Genomic DNA, 17,145 nt, shown 5'->3' with positions numbered 1-17,145 from the left:
TCTCTTCCACAAGATGTAAGAACATTGATTGGGACTTGCAATCGTCGCGTTGAATTGATTGATGTTGAACCCGGAAAATATTGGCATGTAGGTTTTGTTGCTGGAATTTTAAAAGAACTGTCGAAACACACATATGCCATACCTAATATCTTAGAAATCGATGTTAGGGCTATTCCGCGTCAACCGGATCAGTCATCTCTCAGATATTTTTTTAATTTGGCATGTGGATTGTGTAGGGGGAGTTAGATTTTTGTGCCAAAGCGCGGATCTCATAATGCAAAATTCAATTTTTTATTAACAATAACAAATTAGACTCCCATTTTTTTCAAAAATTCATAACTTTGGCAAAAAATTAGATACAATATATTTTTTTTTTTTCAAATTACGCGGAAAGCTCCATAGAATTCAAAAAAAAATACGAAATGGTAAAAAAAAGTTGTTATCAATTGTTTATTTAACAATTAATTTTTCAAAGATTTTTAAAACAGTGACTGACACGATCAAAAAATTTTTTTAAAATTCTGACATGTTCCTTGAACTGTACTACAACCTGTGAATTAATTCCAGAGGGGTGTTTTTCTTCGTTTTCGAGTAAAAAATCATTAAAGGTGTCGATGCGCATGAAATTGCGGCGCGCCGAGTCTCTACGTAATGGCGGGCGGCCGGTTGCCGTCCACCGCTACCCCGCGGTGGCGTCGCAGCGTTATTTTAGAGTCATTTTCACGATGTAGGACATGATTGGAGAATCTGAAAAAAATACTGTACCTTCACAAGGCTTGCTCAAAGCGATAAGTGAAGTTTCAGGAATGTGTTTCTATTTTAAAATAAGTAGCAAGTTATGTAATTATTATCATTTATGTGCACTCTCATGGTGTGTAACCGTTATTTTGAATCTCTGTAATAAAAAAACGGTGAAAAACACATTCCTGAAACTTCACTTATCGCTTTGAGCAAGCCTTGTGAAGGTACAGTATTTTTTTCAGATTCTCCAATCATGTCCTACATCGTGAAAATGACTCTAAAATAACGCTGCGACGCCACCGCGGGGTAGCGGTGGACGGCAACCGGCCGCCCGCCATTACGTAGAGACTCGGCGCGCCGCAATTTCACGCGCATCGACACCTTTAATGATTTTTTACTCGAAAACGAAAAAAAACACCCCTCTGGAATTAATTCACAGGTTGTAGTACAGTTCAAGGAACATGTCAGAATTTTAAAAAAATTTTTTGATCGTGTCAGTCACTGTTTTAAAAATCTTTGAAAAATTAATTGTTAAATAAACAATTGATAACAACTTTTTTTTACCATTTCGTATTTTTTTTTGAATTCTATGGAGCTTTCCGCGTAATTTGAAAAAAAAAAAATATATTGTATCTAACTTTTTGCCAAAGTTATGAATTTTTGAAAAAAATGGGAGTCTAATTTGTTATTGTTAATAAAAAATTGAATTTTGCATTATGAGATCCGCGCTTTGGCACAAAAATCTAACTCCCCCTACACAATCCACATGCCAAATTAAAAAAATATCTGAGAGATGACTGATCCGGTTGACGCGGAATAGCCCGTTAGTACTGATGGAGCTGCTGGTGCAAAAGACGGTTCAACTCAGTATTGGCCTATCCAGTTCCGAATAATAAATATTCCTGATAGCTCTATACTTATCGCAGGTGTCTATTATGGGAAGGGTAAGCCAAAAGACCGGAACAATTTCTTTAAAATGTTCACAAATGAAGTCCAAGAGGTTTTCGCCAGCGGTGGTATCCACTTCAAGAATCATTTAGTAAAAATAAAATTCAGATGCTTCATAGCTGATGCTCCGGGTTGATACCTTGGAGGTATTTAAGAGTTTGAAGAAGATCCTGAAAGACAACGATCTCTAGTAAGCATTATAGTTTTATCACATCACCCGATAGTGTATTTTTTCTCGGGTGGTAACTAATTTCAGTGATATTTATTGCAAGTTTAAAAACGAGTGATATGGATTTCAGAGACACTATCTTATTAACGTTGGTGGTGTCACAGCTAGAGATGCTCTCAACCAATTTCTGAAGGAAGCCATGACGGATAGCCTGACACAAAAATTCTCTTGGACTGGAAAGTCTGTTTCAGATAAAGAGAATCTCCGACCGTTATTTAATACCTGTATCGGAAAGGTATTTTTTGGTGTGTATGACTAAGATTATCGTTATTGACTAATAATACGTTACCCTATATTCAATGCAAGGTTTCGATGATTGTTTACGCAGATGCTTTACGTGAGTGTTGAACAATACCACAGCCACATGATCGTACAGAATTTGCGAGACTGATGCAAGAGGCAATTCGAGGCGCACGAAAAAGATTGCAGGATGCAAAACGACGTGCCATTCGCTGTCCATGTGGAGGGTCGCAGACAAAAATATATGGCTGAAATGGCTCATCGTTACGAGGTTGAACACCCAGGACAATGACACTGCGGAATAAGAGACCCACAATTTGCCTATTAAAGATCCTACGTGTATTCAAACATACGTACCTATGTACTTCGTTTGACTAAGAAATATTTTAGTACGTATAGCTGTGATGTTAGTTTTTATGTTTATGCTCAAGCATAGTATTTATAATTGGTACTGCAGCTGTGATATCCACAAATGACATGTAACTATATGTTTTCCAATGAAACATTATACCTATATCAACAAATGCGGCGGGTTTGTACTAACATAGCTAACATTTAGATACTGTAGACGCTTTTGGTATCTGGTATAAATTTTAGTCTTCTGACATTTATATAAAGTATTAATTTTTATTTTTTGATTTTAAACACTTCATTATTATCTACTGTTCTACTCATTTGATATCAGTTTATCGATACTATTATAAACTGTAGTTAATAATTTTAAGCTACAACGTATAAAAATGTAACTAAAGACATATTTATATTAATAACTGTACAACAGTAGAAGAGACCCTCTCTTCTAGTCTTGTTGTAGACATAGATTTGTGAGTCAGTGTTTTTCTTGTTCATTTTTGCTCGCGAGTAACTGTAACACGTTTATGACTAATTATCTTTAAGTAAAAGTAAAAAATATGAAGACTTATATTATACCTATATATGTATATGGGTGTAATATATCATATATTTTACTATAGCCGCATATTAATAATATAAAATATAAATATTAATATAATTATATAGTATAACGATTATAGTCAACGAATGACCTGCCATGTTCTGTGATTTTGAACTTTATATTTGAAATAAATGAGAAAATCTTGCAATATATAGTTTTCTTCTTTTTTTTTTTTTGCCGATGAGAACCTGTGCATTCTGCTCTTCGTAAATGCCGGCAGACCCTTCGAGAATCATGCATGATCTGCAGCAAGCTTCTGTCGAAAGCACACATGCGCACGTCTTCCTACAACTGCGGAAACAGGCAGATAGTGGTCTGCCGCCAGAGCCATGCACGCGCCACGTGACGACCATAACGTGAACTTGCGACAGAATGCTACCTGGGTCTGTTTGACAGTCCCATGCAGCTTTGCTGTTTGCTCGCTTGTTTTGTCATCAGTGGTTTTGTCTGGTTTTGCGTCGCCATACAGCAATCATGCATTATTCTGCCGCATGGCGCTGCCGATCAAGATCTTGCATGATCTGACTGTAACATCCGACCGGAACGTCCGTATGTTTTATCGACTATTATTACTGCATGTTACTTTTATCAACTAACCAAACTCGAAGTACGAGAATCTTGTAACCATAAGAAATTAAAACAACTGTCTAACTATTTGGAATATCCCTAGATGGAAATAACTATGAAATTCACTAGCCAAGGCTTAAAAACCATGTTACGAGATCTTCGTACTACAGAGAACTATAATACTATTATGCGTTATTATATATCATATTAACACTATAATTAACTAACACAATTATACCCAATTATTATATAGCACTCAACAATGCCATTTGTGCATTTGGAGCTGAGAGCTATACTATAAGCAATATACGCTTCACTATATAGCCTGGAGTATAGAAGACTGTAAAACCATAGATAAACGCATAACCAATATAATGTAAAGATAGCACTGCTGCAATAACCCACAAAACCAGAGACTGCAAAACCATCAAACCGTGAATGCTAATTACCCAGCATGAACTATACCTTATTCCGCAACGCCGTATTGTAGGCAACACGCGCTACGTTTTGAAGGCAATGCAGATCTCCAATGTGGAACCATACAGAGCCTTACCTAGAGAATACATTAGGAAACTTACCGACGAAACGAAAACGTTCTAGAAGCTTCCAAGCCGATTTATATCAATATAAGAATTAACAACTACAGAAGGGAATCATATACAAAAGCACACATGTAAACCTGCTCTAAAGCTATGAATCATCAAATTACTAAATACTCTAAATCTGTTAAGATAATTATAACACAAACAACTAAGGATATTCGCAGCAGCGCGATTCTAACAATGTTAAACAAATAACAAACTATGTTCATAAACAATTGCTATTGTACTCCAGGTTAACAACGACAGTAGTCGACTATAATACATATGTAATTCTATATAGATATAGCTATAAAACTAACAAACGACAGGTAACCAGAATGAAATATGGGCTTTGTAACGAACAAGATAGCAAAAACATTAAGAGGTAGACAGGAAGAAGTTAAGTGGCTGAGGGGCACCAGAAAGGGGGCTGGCGCCACAAAAGGGGCTGGCGCCACAAAGGGGGCTGGCGCCACAACGAAAAGCTCACGCAGTTCGGAGAACTACGGAACAAGTCCACGCACCTACACCACCACACCAAGCAGCGATATACCATACGTAAAAACCTACGATATAGTAATAGCTAAAGAACTAAGATAACGGGCGTGTATGCGCGAGGATGTCGTGACCTAATTAGAAATTCCTAGAAAAAGAGGGGAGGTGCGCAAAGGTGACCAAAAAACTAGAGAGGGGGATCGTTCTGCGCAACGATCGACCCCTATAAAAAGGGCGACCGATCACTCGATCGTCCTCTTGTGTTTCTACCTCCAGATTCGTCATCTAGTTCCGGTACAGTCTCGCGGTAAAATCCTTTAGCCTTTTGCATTAAAACTTTCATACAACGTTACTCTGCCCAAAAGTTCAGCGAACTTAAAATCCATTTTGTCATACTAAGTTTAAGATCTTACAAAGTGTAACTCTGCGTTTGTGACTTTTAAATATCAAAACTTATAAAATAAACCAAGTTAGTCAAAATATCCAAAATATTAAAGTCAGTTATTCCGCTAAAACCTCTCACCAATCTACAAGTCATCGCATCCAGAATACTCTCGAAAAGGTAAGCCAAATTAAATCTTTTATCCAACAATTTCTCCCTCTTCGGTTCGTTCGATTAGAGCGACAGAATGCCCGTTGTCCGGTGTATTTCAATACTTAATCGGTAATTGGTGACCCAAACTACTGATGTGAGTCTGGCTGTAGCTGCGTGTGAATGTTTCCGGTGTCTAACATCTGGAGATTTCCACTAGGTACCGTTCCGACGTCACATGACGGCGCATGAAATGCTACCTGGGTAATTCACAAGAAGTCTGTCTTGGTTTGTAGGTGATTTCATTGGTCGGATTTGACGGAATTGGCTAATGAAATCAGCGGTCTTAGTTCAACGTTAAAAGTCCAGAAGCGCTGAAGTGCTTATGACGTCACGAAATGGATATTTACGAGCTAGGTCAACGGCGCCTTAAAATGTGCGCCAAATGATCCCGAAAGTCGTTTGTTGAAAATCCAAGATGGCCTTCACATGGTCCAGGCCATGGAGACTAGAGGTAAGGAGGCCAAACGCAATGCTGGCAAAATGGACTGTGAAAGTGATGAACCATCCGTGGATTGTACCCGCCTGTAGTGCGATTCTGTAACTCGTTATGAGAATAACGATTCGGAACGCTATCGTAACGATAACGAATTTCGCCGCGTGTAACGACAATCTCATAACGACGGTGCGATTCCGTAACTACGAATAGCGACACTTCGACGTTACAGTAGTGCGATTCTGTAACTCGTTATGAGAATAACGATTCGGAACGCTATCGTTACGATAACGAATTTCGCCGCGTGTAACGACAATCTCATAACGACGGTGCGATTCCGTAACTACGAATAGCGACACTTCGACGTTACAGAATGGGATAACGAATCGTCGTTATGGATAACGACAGGAAGTGACGTATGGTGACAAATCCTTAGTAAGTAACTAGAATTTTATCGAAACTCGCCTTAAAATAGTTGAAATTCGTGCCGCGGTGGCGCGCATGAAGGTATAAACAGAGGCGCGCACAATCACTCAGTCACAGTCAGTGTAAATGCACCGTGCAGTAAACATCGTGAATACAAATATCAACATTAATTCAAGTGAAGTGCGTTTTTGGTTTGTTTGCATCGTTACCATGAATTCGGTTGGGAAGTTAGTATAATCTACGATGTTTATAATACATGTTATGTGTGATGTTGTGAATTATATGTCATGTTTTGTGTGGTTTATAGGTTATGAACATGTGAAAATTTAATTCGTTCATGTTTCCGTGACTAATTTTGATTAATTTTCTCTAGAAACAAACGGAAGAGACAGGCGAAGGCCACGCCAGCCCAAATTGATTTTATGATTGATTATTTTATCCAACATCCTCACGTTGCAACAGGGAAATTTCAATCTCTTCATGCAAAATCAGATTTGGCCGCGTCGTGGGAGCAACTCGCGGAAGAACTAAACAAGATGGGAAAAAATGAGAGAGGGAAAGACGTTAAATCATGGAAATCAGTAAGTTAATATGAGTATATTATGTTACTTTAAAAGGTGCTTATTGAAATTTGGTTGGCGAACATTAGCGCTGAGTTACGATGCTCAACATTACTCAACGTTGAGTTGTTCTGAACACGTCCTTTATTTATCGTACAGAATCTTGAGAAATAAATTTGCAAATTTTAATTTGCACCCTTTTACACATCATTTCATATCGCATTTATAAATTTGCATATTTTATATAATCTGTAATTTTTCATAATAAATGTTTCAAATTTTTATTCTAGACGTGGCGAGACAACAAGACCACTGTGTCGCAAAAAGTATCGAGAATTAGAGCAAATCGTTCGAGGACAGGGAATGTTGGTGGCCCTCAAATAAAACTGACAGAACGAGAAGAGAAAATTATGGGCATTATGGGGTTCGATTACGTGGAAGGAGTGGAATGCCCTGATGCCTTTCCCGAAGAACAGGTAATATTGGTTTTGCACTGATGAAGCAAAATATCGAATCTCATAAAAATTATTTTGGAAAGTCATTTGTTTCTATAAAAACCATTTCAGTTAAATGCCATAGAGCTATTGGCAGAAGGAGACGACAGCATATTAGACGAGGATGGCAGCGTTTTAACTTTGCGAGACTACGTCGAGGCCGGTGCTCTCGATTACACTAGTAAGTTATCGGTTTTTAGTATGCCATTAATTATTTATTAATAAATCAAAAATTGTGTGTCATATCGCTCATTTGACTTTTGTGTTTTTTTAGATGTAGAATTTCTTGAAAACGTTGATGGCGGGGAGGCAAATTTGGAGGAAGGCTCAATACCTGATGCAAATATAGATGCTACATTGCCACCACCACCGTCACCTCCTCCAGCAACAACACCATCTCCAGCAGATGAATTGGCAGAACCTGGCCCGAGTGGCCTTAATCAACAAGCAAGAGCCTCGAGAGTCACAAGACCTAGTAAGTATCACAAAATCGTAACTTGTTTGTTACAAAATATGGAAACATGTATTTAATATTGGTTTCAATAATCTTTCAGATCGTCGAGGATTCAGCACACAGCTGGAACAGTCACGAACTGACTTTGCAACTCTGGCTGAGAGACAAGTTTCATGTATGGAGGTACTTATTATTGAAATATCTTTAAAGTTGTCTTCATCGTACATATTAAACGGCATTTTACGATAAATTCAATGTCGAAAATAACTGAACAAATTCTTTTTGCACAGATGTTTGCAAAATCAATGGAGAAGATGGCCGAGAATGACAGGCAGAGAAACGAGAATGAAAGAGAAAGGAACGAGATTCTCCGCACACTCATCGAATCTAAAAAAGAGCGGGACCAAATTATGATTAATTTGACAGGAGTCCTGCAGGAATGTGTGCAACGTTTAAAACAATAAAGCATTAGGCACCGAAGAAAAAATTGAGGTCTAGTTTAGAATAAAGATTTTTTGCGTTTTTATTTTTTGTTCGGGTTAAAAAAGGTGAATATTTTTTATAAAATAAAGTTATACTTTAAAAACACAATTGAATATTTCTTTATGTACAATCAATTGTAAACATTATAGTTGAAAGAATGTAAATTCGAAAAATTGGTGATTTCGAAAACTTAACGACGGAGCCAGGAATCGAACCTGGCGTCTAGAGATGCTTGATCGGAGCCTTACTCCACTAGACCACCTAGTCGCCCTGGCTCTGTTGTCGTTAATTTCTCTCATCACCTTTAAACATTATACTTGTTGGCAATTTAACCATAAACATCATTCCATATTCTGTATTCTATTCTTCCGCATCACGGAAGTTGGGAAATCTTTCTCTCATAATTTGTTGTTGAATTCGTTGAGCCAAAGCGCGTGGTCCTCGTCTGTTGTATTCTTCATCTTGATCCATCGGATCAATATCATTCCCTACGGGATGAGCTATCGGTGCTAGTTGTTCGTCATCTTGATTGTTTAATCGTAGTTGCACTCTCATGTTGTGCAGTACTGCACACGCATTAACAATTTTCGCTGCGAACGCTGGTTCGTACATCAAGACTCGCTGGTATGACAAGCATCTCCATACAGATTTAAAAACTCCAAAAAACCGCTCGACGACGCTTCTAGCCTTACATAGTTGTTGTGTGTATTGATGTTGTCGCGTATCTTCAGGAAAATTGGCCAGAGGTGTTAACAGCCAAGGCTCCAACGGATATCCAGCATCACCTGATGGATAATATATTGATTTAGAAAAAAGTAGACTAAATATAATATGCATATTATGTATATAAAACTCAAACTGAACCCATGCTGCTTTGCTGAACAGTGAAAAATATTTTCGCTTTGACTGCGCTTAAGGTGTTAACCAAGCGCAGTCGATGTAGTGTTAGTATTGTGGCTCTGACTGCGCTTGGTCAAGACCCTATGCGCAGTCGAGTGACAATATTTTACAACAACTCCGCTTGGTCAAAACCCTAAGCACAGTCATTGAAAATAAATTTTTTTCAATTTTTCGGCCGCTTATGCAGCATTCAGATATATGCAAAATACACTGTATGACATCACAACTTACCAATTAGCCAAGTTCTTCGTTCTCCTCGATTATAATGGAATTCCATAGCCCTCCGGATAGGTGATGTGCTCCATATGTACGCATCATTTCGAGCACCTGGATATCGTGGATTTATGTTCAATATTGTGAGATCTGGATCAACAATCTGCAACAAGAATAATAATAAAGAAGTTGAAAGACAAAACATTACATTCAGTTACGCACGGAATAAAATAGAAATTCCTTTAAAATTTATAATAAATTCTTATACAAAAATTACACAATTAGGCAATTTCACTTGAAATTCTCATTTGTAATTTTTCTTGTCATTTTTATCATTTTCAATGATAAAATTTGAAGCAAAATTGTAAAATTTAAAGAATTTATTTGGAAGAACTGCATCATGGATGTTTAAGGAGACATATTTCTTCTCTTCATACTTACTGCTTGCACGTTCAAAGAATGCCGGCCATGATGATTGACGAATGCCTCCTCATGTTCCGATGGGGCAAGTATGTGTACAAACGTACAGTCGATTGCGCCTATTGCACCCGGAAATGGCTGTGGAGCAGTTGCAAACTTTTCCTTTCCTTGCTGCCGATCGATGGCAGTCATTGGAAATTTTACCCATCTACGAAGCAAGCGCCTGTTGATTGCTTCGGTAACAGCATGCAGGCAACGACTTGTTGATGACTGGCTGATATTAAATTGTTGTTGGTTGCCGACACTCCGTTGATAACAACCTTGAGCGTAAAATCGAATGGCGACCAACACCTGCGAAAAATATTGAAAGGTTAATTTCAAGAACATTGGTTTACTGACACGATTTCTTTGAGGCGAAAAAATACAATAATTCCAAAATTACCTTGATTTCTGGGCTTAACCCAATAACCCGTTCACTCTGCAACTCTGCACGTAACAGATTAACGAGATTCATCACAGCTTCTTGAGGCAGGCGAAAAAGGCTGAGAAACTCTTCTCGTGGTAGCTGAAAAGGATTCTGAGCATCTCTCAGTCGCCTTCTTTCCACACGACGTTCGAGTCGGCGTAATCTTTCCTCAAGAACGAATACATCCCAAGCAAGGTATTCGATAGCCATGATCCTTTGAGATTGAAGATAATCAAAGAAACAGCGTAAATAATAGACTTAATAGTAGAAATGAATTATTAATGAAATTAATGAATAATTATATTTGTGGAAGCAACCTTGTGGGTTCTTCGGAGCAACACTACAATTTATAGGTTATGTTATTCTTTTTTAGAAAATAATGAAATCTATTCTACAATTTTTTCTGAAGTCAATCTGCATTGATAATTCCTAATTACTGCAAAATTCAACTTACTTACTTGTTATTTCAAACGTCGTAATTATTTTTCACTTTCGGAGCACTTTTCGAAGCACTGTCTCGGAGTCGAGAAAAATATGGGAAACGCACACCACTCCTCTAGCTCGTGTGCAAAGTGTCGTTATAATCGTCGTTATAGCGTAACGAGGGGGTCTCTGAGCCTCGCTATCCGCTCGCACCGTAACGACATCATAACGACACTTTTCGTTATTAATAACGACAAAACTCGCTAAGAATAGTGTACAGAATCGCATTTGTCGTTATAATAGCGACGCGGTCGGTAGCATAACGAAACTTGTCGTTATGAGTCCATAACGACAGCATAACGAGTTACAGAATCGCGCTACAGATGGGATAACGAATCGTCGTTATGGATACCGACAGGAAGTGACGTATTGTGACAAATCCTTAGTAAGTAACTAGAATTTTATCGAAACTCGCCTTAAAATAGCTGAAATTCGTGCCGCGGTGGCGCGCATGAAGGTTTAAATCGAGGCGCGCACAATCACTCAGTCACAGTCAGTGCAAATCCATCGTATAGTGAACATTGTAAATATAAATATCACCATTGTTATTATATCTTAACACCGTTTAATACTTTTAATAAATTTTAATACGAGTAAAAAAATTTATTTGCACTCATAATCTTAAAAGGAGCCCTTTGACCACGTGTCGCGAATCCCCATGCAGCATTTACTGCTTCTACGTCTTCCTCACTATTCTTTTTGCATGGACCACCATTGGGTTCTTCACGTAAAACCAATATTCTGAAGAGTAAAATTATGTAACTACTCCCATTTTTTACTAAAAATCATAACTGTAGCTGTAATATTTTCAATACTTCAAGAAGTCTTTGAGTTTGTTAATTTCATGGAGGCAAAGCTATTTAAAAACAATACCACTTGAAAAAAAAATTGAGGTCTAGTTTAGAATAAAGATTTTTCGCGTTTTTATTTTTTGTTCGGGTTAAAAAAGGTGAATATTTTTTATAAAATAAAGTTATACTTTAAAAACACAATTGAATATTTCTTTATGTACAATCAATTGTAAATATTATAGTTGAAGGAATGTAAATTCGAAAAATTGGTGATTTTGAAAAATTAACGACGGAGCCAGGAATCGAACCTGGCGTCTAGAGTTGCTCGACCGGAGCCTTACTCCTATGAGCCTATGAGATTTTGATGAAATAATATCTGTGCATTGAAGATATTAAAGAAATGAAATAACATGGAATTTTGAAAAAGGTACGCCAAGGCGGTACGTCGGAGCGTAACACCGCCCTGACTCTGTTGTCGTTAATTTCTCTCATCACCTTTAAACATTATACTTGTTGGCAATTTAACCACAAACATCATTCCATATTCTGTATTCTATTCTTCCGCATCACGGAAGTTGGGAAATCTTTCTCTCATAATTTGTTGTTGAATTCGTTGAGCCAAAGCGCGTGGTCCTCGTCTGTTGTATTCTTCATCTTGATCCATCGGATCAACATCATTCTCTACGGGATGAGCTATCGGTGCTAGTTGTTCGTTATCTTCATTGTTTAATCGTAGTTGCACTCTCATGTTGTGCAGTACTGCACACGCATTAACAATTTTCGCTGCGAACGCTGGTTCGTACATCAAGACTTGCTGGTATGACAAGCATCTCCATACAGATTTAAAAACTCCAAAAAACCGCTCGACGACGCTTCTAGCCTTACATAGTTGTTGTGTATATTGATGTTGTCGCGTATCTTCAGAAAAATTGGCCAGAGATGTTAACAGCCAAGGCTCCAATGGATATCCAGCATCACCTGATGGAAAATATATTGATTTAGAAAAAAGTAGACTAAATATAATATGCATATTATGTATATAAAACTCAAACTGAACCTATGCTGCTTTGCTGAACAGTGAAAAATATTTTCGCTTTGACTGCGCTTAAGGTGTTAACCAAGATTCATCACAGCTTCTTGAGGCAGGCGAAAAAGGCTGAGAAACTCTTCTCGTGGTAGCTGAAACGGATTCTGAGCATCTCTCAGTCGCCTTCTTTCCACACGACGTTCGAGTCGACGTAATCTTTCCTCAAGAACGAATACATCCCAAGCAAGGTATTCGATAGCCATGATCCTTTGAGATTGAAGATAATCAAAGAAACAGCGTAAATAATAGACTTAATAGTAGAAATGAATTATTAATGAAATTAATGAATAATTATATTTGTGGAAGCAACTTTGTGGGTTCTTAGGAGCAATACTACAATTTATAGGTTATGTTATTCTTTTTTAGAAAATAATAAAATCTATTCTACAATTTTTTCTGAAGTCAATCTGCATTGATAATTCCTAATTACTGGAAAATTCAACTTACTTATTGGTTATTTCAAACGGCGTAATTATTTTTTACTTTCGGAGCACTTTTCGAAGCACTTTCTCGGAGTCGAGAAAAATATGGGAAACGCACACCACTCCTCTAACTCGTGTGCAAAGTGTCGTTATAGGGTACGTTCCACTAAACGCCCGCAACGATTGTAACACCCTCTGTATCGTTCCACCTATGGCTCGTGGTCGTCGCGAGCGATCGTTCGACGTCATAGATGACGTCACTGTTCGCGACCACATCGCGCCCACATCGCCCACAAAATATTGGTGGGTCAGAGTGGGCTCTCACCAAAACGTGGCGGGAATTCGAAAAAAACAACAATGGCGACGAGACAAATAACTTTGTATAATCCTGAAACTAACATTGCAGTGGAAGTGAAAGTGTTAGTGGAGGATGGGTGGTTAGTGGCCCCTTAATTTTGAAGATAAAAGATAATTTTCAATCGAATAACTTTGGTTTGGGAAAAAATTGCGTTTTTCTTATCCTAAACTCAAATAGAACTTTTTGTTGTGTGCGTCATTCTATTTGTTGAAAAAAATGGAACTCATCATATTTTCTAAATATCAATATAAATAATTATTTGAGATATTGTTTCATTCAATTCCAATTATTTCTTGCGATAGATGTGTTCATGAACAGTCATGTATTTTCATCGTTTCTAATACATTTTCTAACGAACTGAGTTTTTTTATTCCACATTTACACTTTGCAACGGCACTAATGAATAGTGCATTACAAGAAAAGGCCGCAACGGTTGTGGAATTGCAGCAGGAAGATGCTGAAAATACTGATAGTGGTCATTATTTCTCATTCGTTTCATAAAAAACGCAACTATAAATTCACGCGAATCCATGCGAACTATTTACGCACAACCCCCACAGCTGCGCGTTTCCACTATGCCGCCATATTGTGAGCACACAGCGCTCAAATATGCGTTCCACCTATAACATTTGCCTACAACGCCCGCGGCGTTTTTACGTTAGTGGAACGACAATTTCAGCGGTCGTGGTCGATGGCGTTGCGGGCGTTTAGTGGACCGTACCCACAATGGTCGTTATAGCGTACCGAGGGGGTCTCTGAGCCTCGCTATCCGCTCGCACCGTAACGACATCATAACGACACTTTTCGTTACTAATAACGACAAAACTCGCTAAGAATAGTGTACAGAATCGCATTTGTCGTTATAATAGCGACGCGGTCGGTAGCATAACGAAACTTGTCGTTATGAGTCCATAACGACAGCATAACGAGTTACAGAATCGCGCTACAGGGTAGGGATGGTAGGGATGAAAATGTGCCAATAATAATATCATTATTAGGTTGGCGCTGCATTGCGCACGCGTTGATTATCCATCCCTCGATCACAACGCTGACCTGGCGGACACAAAGTGAGATAAATAACCGGCCGTGAAATGACCCACCCCCACTACCTTCGTTGCCAGACCTTTACGTAAGACCGTGGGCACCAGTGTTTCCAACCGTCATATAATTATAGTAGATGTCACATAAATATGAACTTCGTACTATGTAACATAGAACTTTCATTATGTGACGGAAATCTACTATAATTTGGAAATTTGTATAATAAGAAGTTTTTTTTTGTAATACAAAAACTGGCGGGACAAAATTCTTTAATACTTTTCGAAAAAAAAAGATTTTTAATACTTTTCAAAAGAAACGTATTCAAATCTTTTCGCGCTAGGCAAAAAATTGTCAGCGCCATTCACCATAATGTGGTTTTTAATTTTAACCACATTATTGCGGAGGGCGCTGACATGCACGGTTCGGGCTCAGGCGCGTTGGTGTTGACTTGAGCGCCCCGTTTCCCGCTTCCCGCCAGTTCCTGCCGTCATTCCTAGGCCCGTATTCATAGTCAGGTCTCAAGCACGTGCTTAAGACCGTCTTGGTGAAGATCGTCTTATTCGTTCAAGACCGTCTTAAGATGCTATGTATTCATAGTCGGAAAACAAGACGGTCTTCGTCAAGAATTTGGTCTCAAGCGCTAGCTTATTTCATTCAAGACCGTCTTGGCGAAGACTGAGCTTGAGACGGTCTTATTCGACGTTCGGTTATGTTCGGAATATTTCCGATGTATCCCCCAATAAGACGCTCGGATTTTATTTCTCAGCCTGTGCAAGATATTCGTATAGGCATGCAGCTCTTGAGTATTTTTATAGTTTATGAACACAACAACGTTAGCGCCACGTAGAGGAACTAAAAAACGGGAACAAATCGCGTACAATTTTTTGTAGTGGGGGTATAGCTATAAAACGAAGAAGAAGAATATTTTTACGTAGACAAATTTTCATAAGTATTATCGTAACTATAAGACTGACGCTTAGTACAATTACGTACATATCAGTATTTTCATGAGTAAGTGAGGGGTTTAAAAATAAAATGAGAACCAATGATAAGTTATGAGTAAAATATGTATTCTAATGTTAACTGTTTGTACAAATTAAATTCAATTTTATTAAATATTTGGAGTATATTCATTCTAAAATCAATTAGTCTTTACAATTAAATTAACTTGATATACATATATTTTGATTAAATGAATAACCGTTCGATTAGAGCTTCGCGTATTGCAAAACCCTCTCCAGACTGCCAACGCGGTGCTTGAGGTGGCAATTCATCCGCTTCTTCTTCTTCGATACGATTATCTTCCGGAACAGCATTATCCAATGTTAGTGATAAATTGTGTAGTACGGCACAAGCTACAACAATTGTGGTAGAGCACAACAATTTGGTTCCCAAACCTCGGGATAGGCAAGGAAAACGTCGCTTCCAAACTCCAAATGTTCTTTCAACAATTTGCCTTGTTCTGCTTTGTACGTTGTTATACCTATCAAGATACCGACTTGGTTAATTCACACATGTATACTTTGTCAATTTTATGACTACTTATCGAAATCTAAAGTAATGCGATAATCTTTATCTTACCTTTGTTGAGCATCTGTAATTGGATTTGCCAATGGAGTCAGCAGAAATGGCAAGCACGGATAGCCGGCATCTCCAACCAGGGTTCCAGTAAGTTGTCTCTCATGATTGTCTCTGTACAGTACAAAATGTATTAGCAATCATTTATTCCATGATCACAGGAAGCAATGAAATCACTTTATATTTTCAGTAGAATGTCAGGAATTATAATCACAATGATCCTTACTTGAAAGCTAGCGGTAGCGTAAAATCGTAGACATATTAATAATTGCATGACAGGTGGAATTGGTAGACCACGATTATTGGCACTGACTAAGGCAGCTTCAATTCTAGGTAGTATTCCGTACATAATACCATCCTTTGAAAATCGGAATCGCCGTTTGAACTCCTGCTCGGATTAAAACTCGAACGGGTTTTGACCATCTCTGATGTATCTCTTTAGAGCTCGCTGTACTTCACCCTCGTCTTCGTCATTCAGCCCAACGTTGACCATTGCAACCACCTCAATCATATTATTCATTTCTTCGATCTGATCGTAGAAATTAAACATATCTTGCATATTCGCCATGTCAATAGAATTTCACTATTCACTTCACTTCACAAATGTTTCAAAGCGAATGCTCTCATAACCTCTATTTCAATTGCAAGTTTCCGTTGCTACCCTTTTACAGTAAATAATCCCGTCCCAGCTGCACTTTCCCAAACATTTCTTCACAATCTATTCCTGTTAATTTATATTGTTCGAATATAATATTTTCCAAACAATTCGTAATTATCAATTTCGTACGCATCAGAGCAATTGAGTAATATTTAGGCAACAAGCATTTGCTTAAGTGCAGTCCGAACTCGACTTGATCAAGATACGTAAATAAGACCGCGTTAATTGACTATGAAACGTTGCGTGCTCAAGACCATGCTTATTTCAAATAAGACGGGACTATGCAACCTTGTAAGCACGCTTCGAATAAGACCGACTTGATGAAGACCGTCTTATTTGCCGCGTCTCAAGACCGTCTTGTTTGACGTCTATGGAACCAAACGCCATCTTAAGGCCTCGTATAAGACCGTCTTATTCGAGTCCGGTCTTAAGCACTGACTATGAATACCGGCCCTAGTGTGTACAAAAATAATTTAAATAAGTACCTTCTGGTCATTCGTACAATTAAATGTAAGTATGCACGCGTA

The 17,145-nt window shown here is 38.1% G+C and overlaps 1 protein-coding gene and 2 long non-coding RNA genes across 8 annotated transcripts; 1 reads left to right on the top strand and 2 right to left on the bottom strand.

Moving 5' to 3' along the window:
- The first annotated feature begins 1,837 nt into the window (after positions 1-1,837).
- Positions 1,838-2,362, top strand: LOC124301968 (uncharacterized). Of its 2 annotated transcripts, none has more exons than XR_006907596.1 (3): positions 1,838-1,879; positions 1,989-2,163; positions 2,247-2,362. It is a non-coding gene; the product is annotated as an uncharacterized LOC124301968 (long non-coding RNA). The 2 variants fall into 2 exon arrangements; XR_006907595.1 differs by having other exon boundaries at positions 2,225-2,319.
- A 6,111-nt stretch (positions 2,363-8,473) lies between these two features.
- On the bottom strand, positions 8,474-12,877 carry LOC124301952 (putative nuclease HARBI1). Of its 5 annotated transcripts, none has more exons than XM_046757625.1 (5): positions 10,655-11,018; positions 10,177-10,414; positions 9,756-10,085; positions 9,333-9,477; positions 8,474-8,986 (listed from the first exon to the last, which is right to left on the bottom strand). In XM_046757625.1, exons 2-5 carry the CDS (start codon positions 10,408-10,410, stop codon positions 8,562-8,564), a joined length of 1,134 nt encoding a protein of 377 aa, XP_046613581.1. In that variant the 5' UTR covers positions 10,411-10,414; positions 10,655-11,018; the 3' UTR covers positions 8,474-8,561. The 5 variants fall into 5 exon arrangements, 3 of the variants coding, with proteins under 3 accessions (XP_046613581.1, XP_046613582.1, XP_046613579.1); XM_046757626.1 differs by having other exon boundaries at positions 10,177-10,458; positions 10,659-11,018; XM_046757623.1 differs by having other exon boundaries at positions 10,659-11,018.
- A 2,558-nt stretch (positions 12,878-15,435) lies between these two features.
- LOC124301966 (uncharacterized) lies at positions 15,436-16,080 on the bottom strand. The gene is made up of 2 exons (XR_006907593.1): positions 15,964-16,080; positions 15,436-15,865 (listed from the first exon to the last, which is right to left on the bottom strand). It is a non-coding gene; the product is annotated as an uncharacterized LOC124301966 (long non-coding RNA).
- Between the last annotated feature and the right edge of the window lie 1,065 nt (positions 16,081-17,145).

Source organism: Neodiprion virginianus, chromosome 4 (assembly GCF_021901495.1).
Source record: "Neodiprion virginianus isolate iyNeoVirg1 chromosome 4, iyNeoVirg1.1, whole genome shotgun sequence".
NCBI lineage: Eukaryota > Metazoa > Arthropoda > Insecta > Hymenoptera > Diprionidae > Neodiprion > Neodiprion virginianus.
This window is presented reverse-complemented; position numbering and strand designations above follow the sequence as displayed.

Bases quoted from the DNA above. Each gene is read 5' to 3' on its own strand.
- LOC124301952 (XM_046757625.1), bottom strand. From the start codon at position 10,410: ATGGCTATCGAATACCTTGCTTGGGATGTATTCGTTCTTGAGGAAAGA. The intron at 10,086-10,176 runs GTAATTTTGGAA...TATTTTTCGCAG, and splicing joins GGTTAAGCCCAGAAATCAAG to GTGTTGGTCGCCATTCGATT. The intron at 8,987-9,332 runs GTAAGTTGTGAT...ATTATCCATCAG, and splicing joins ACGAAGAACTTGGCTAATTG to GTGATGCTGGATATCCGTTG.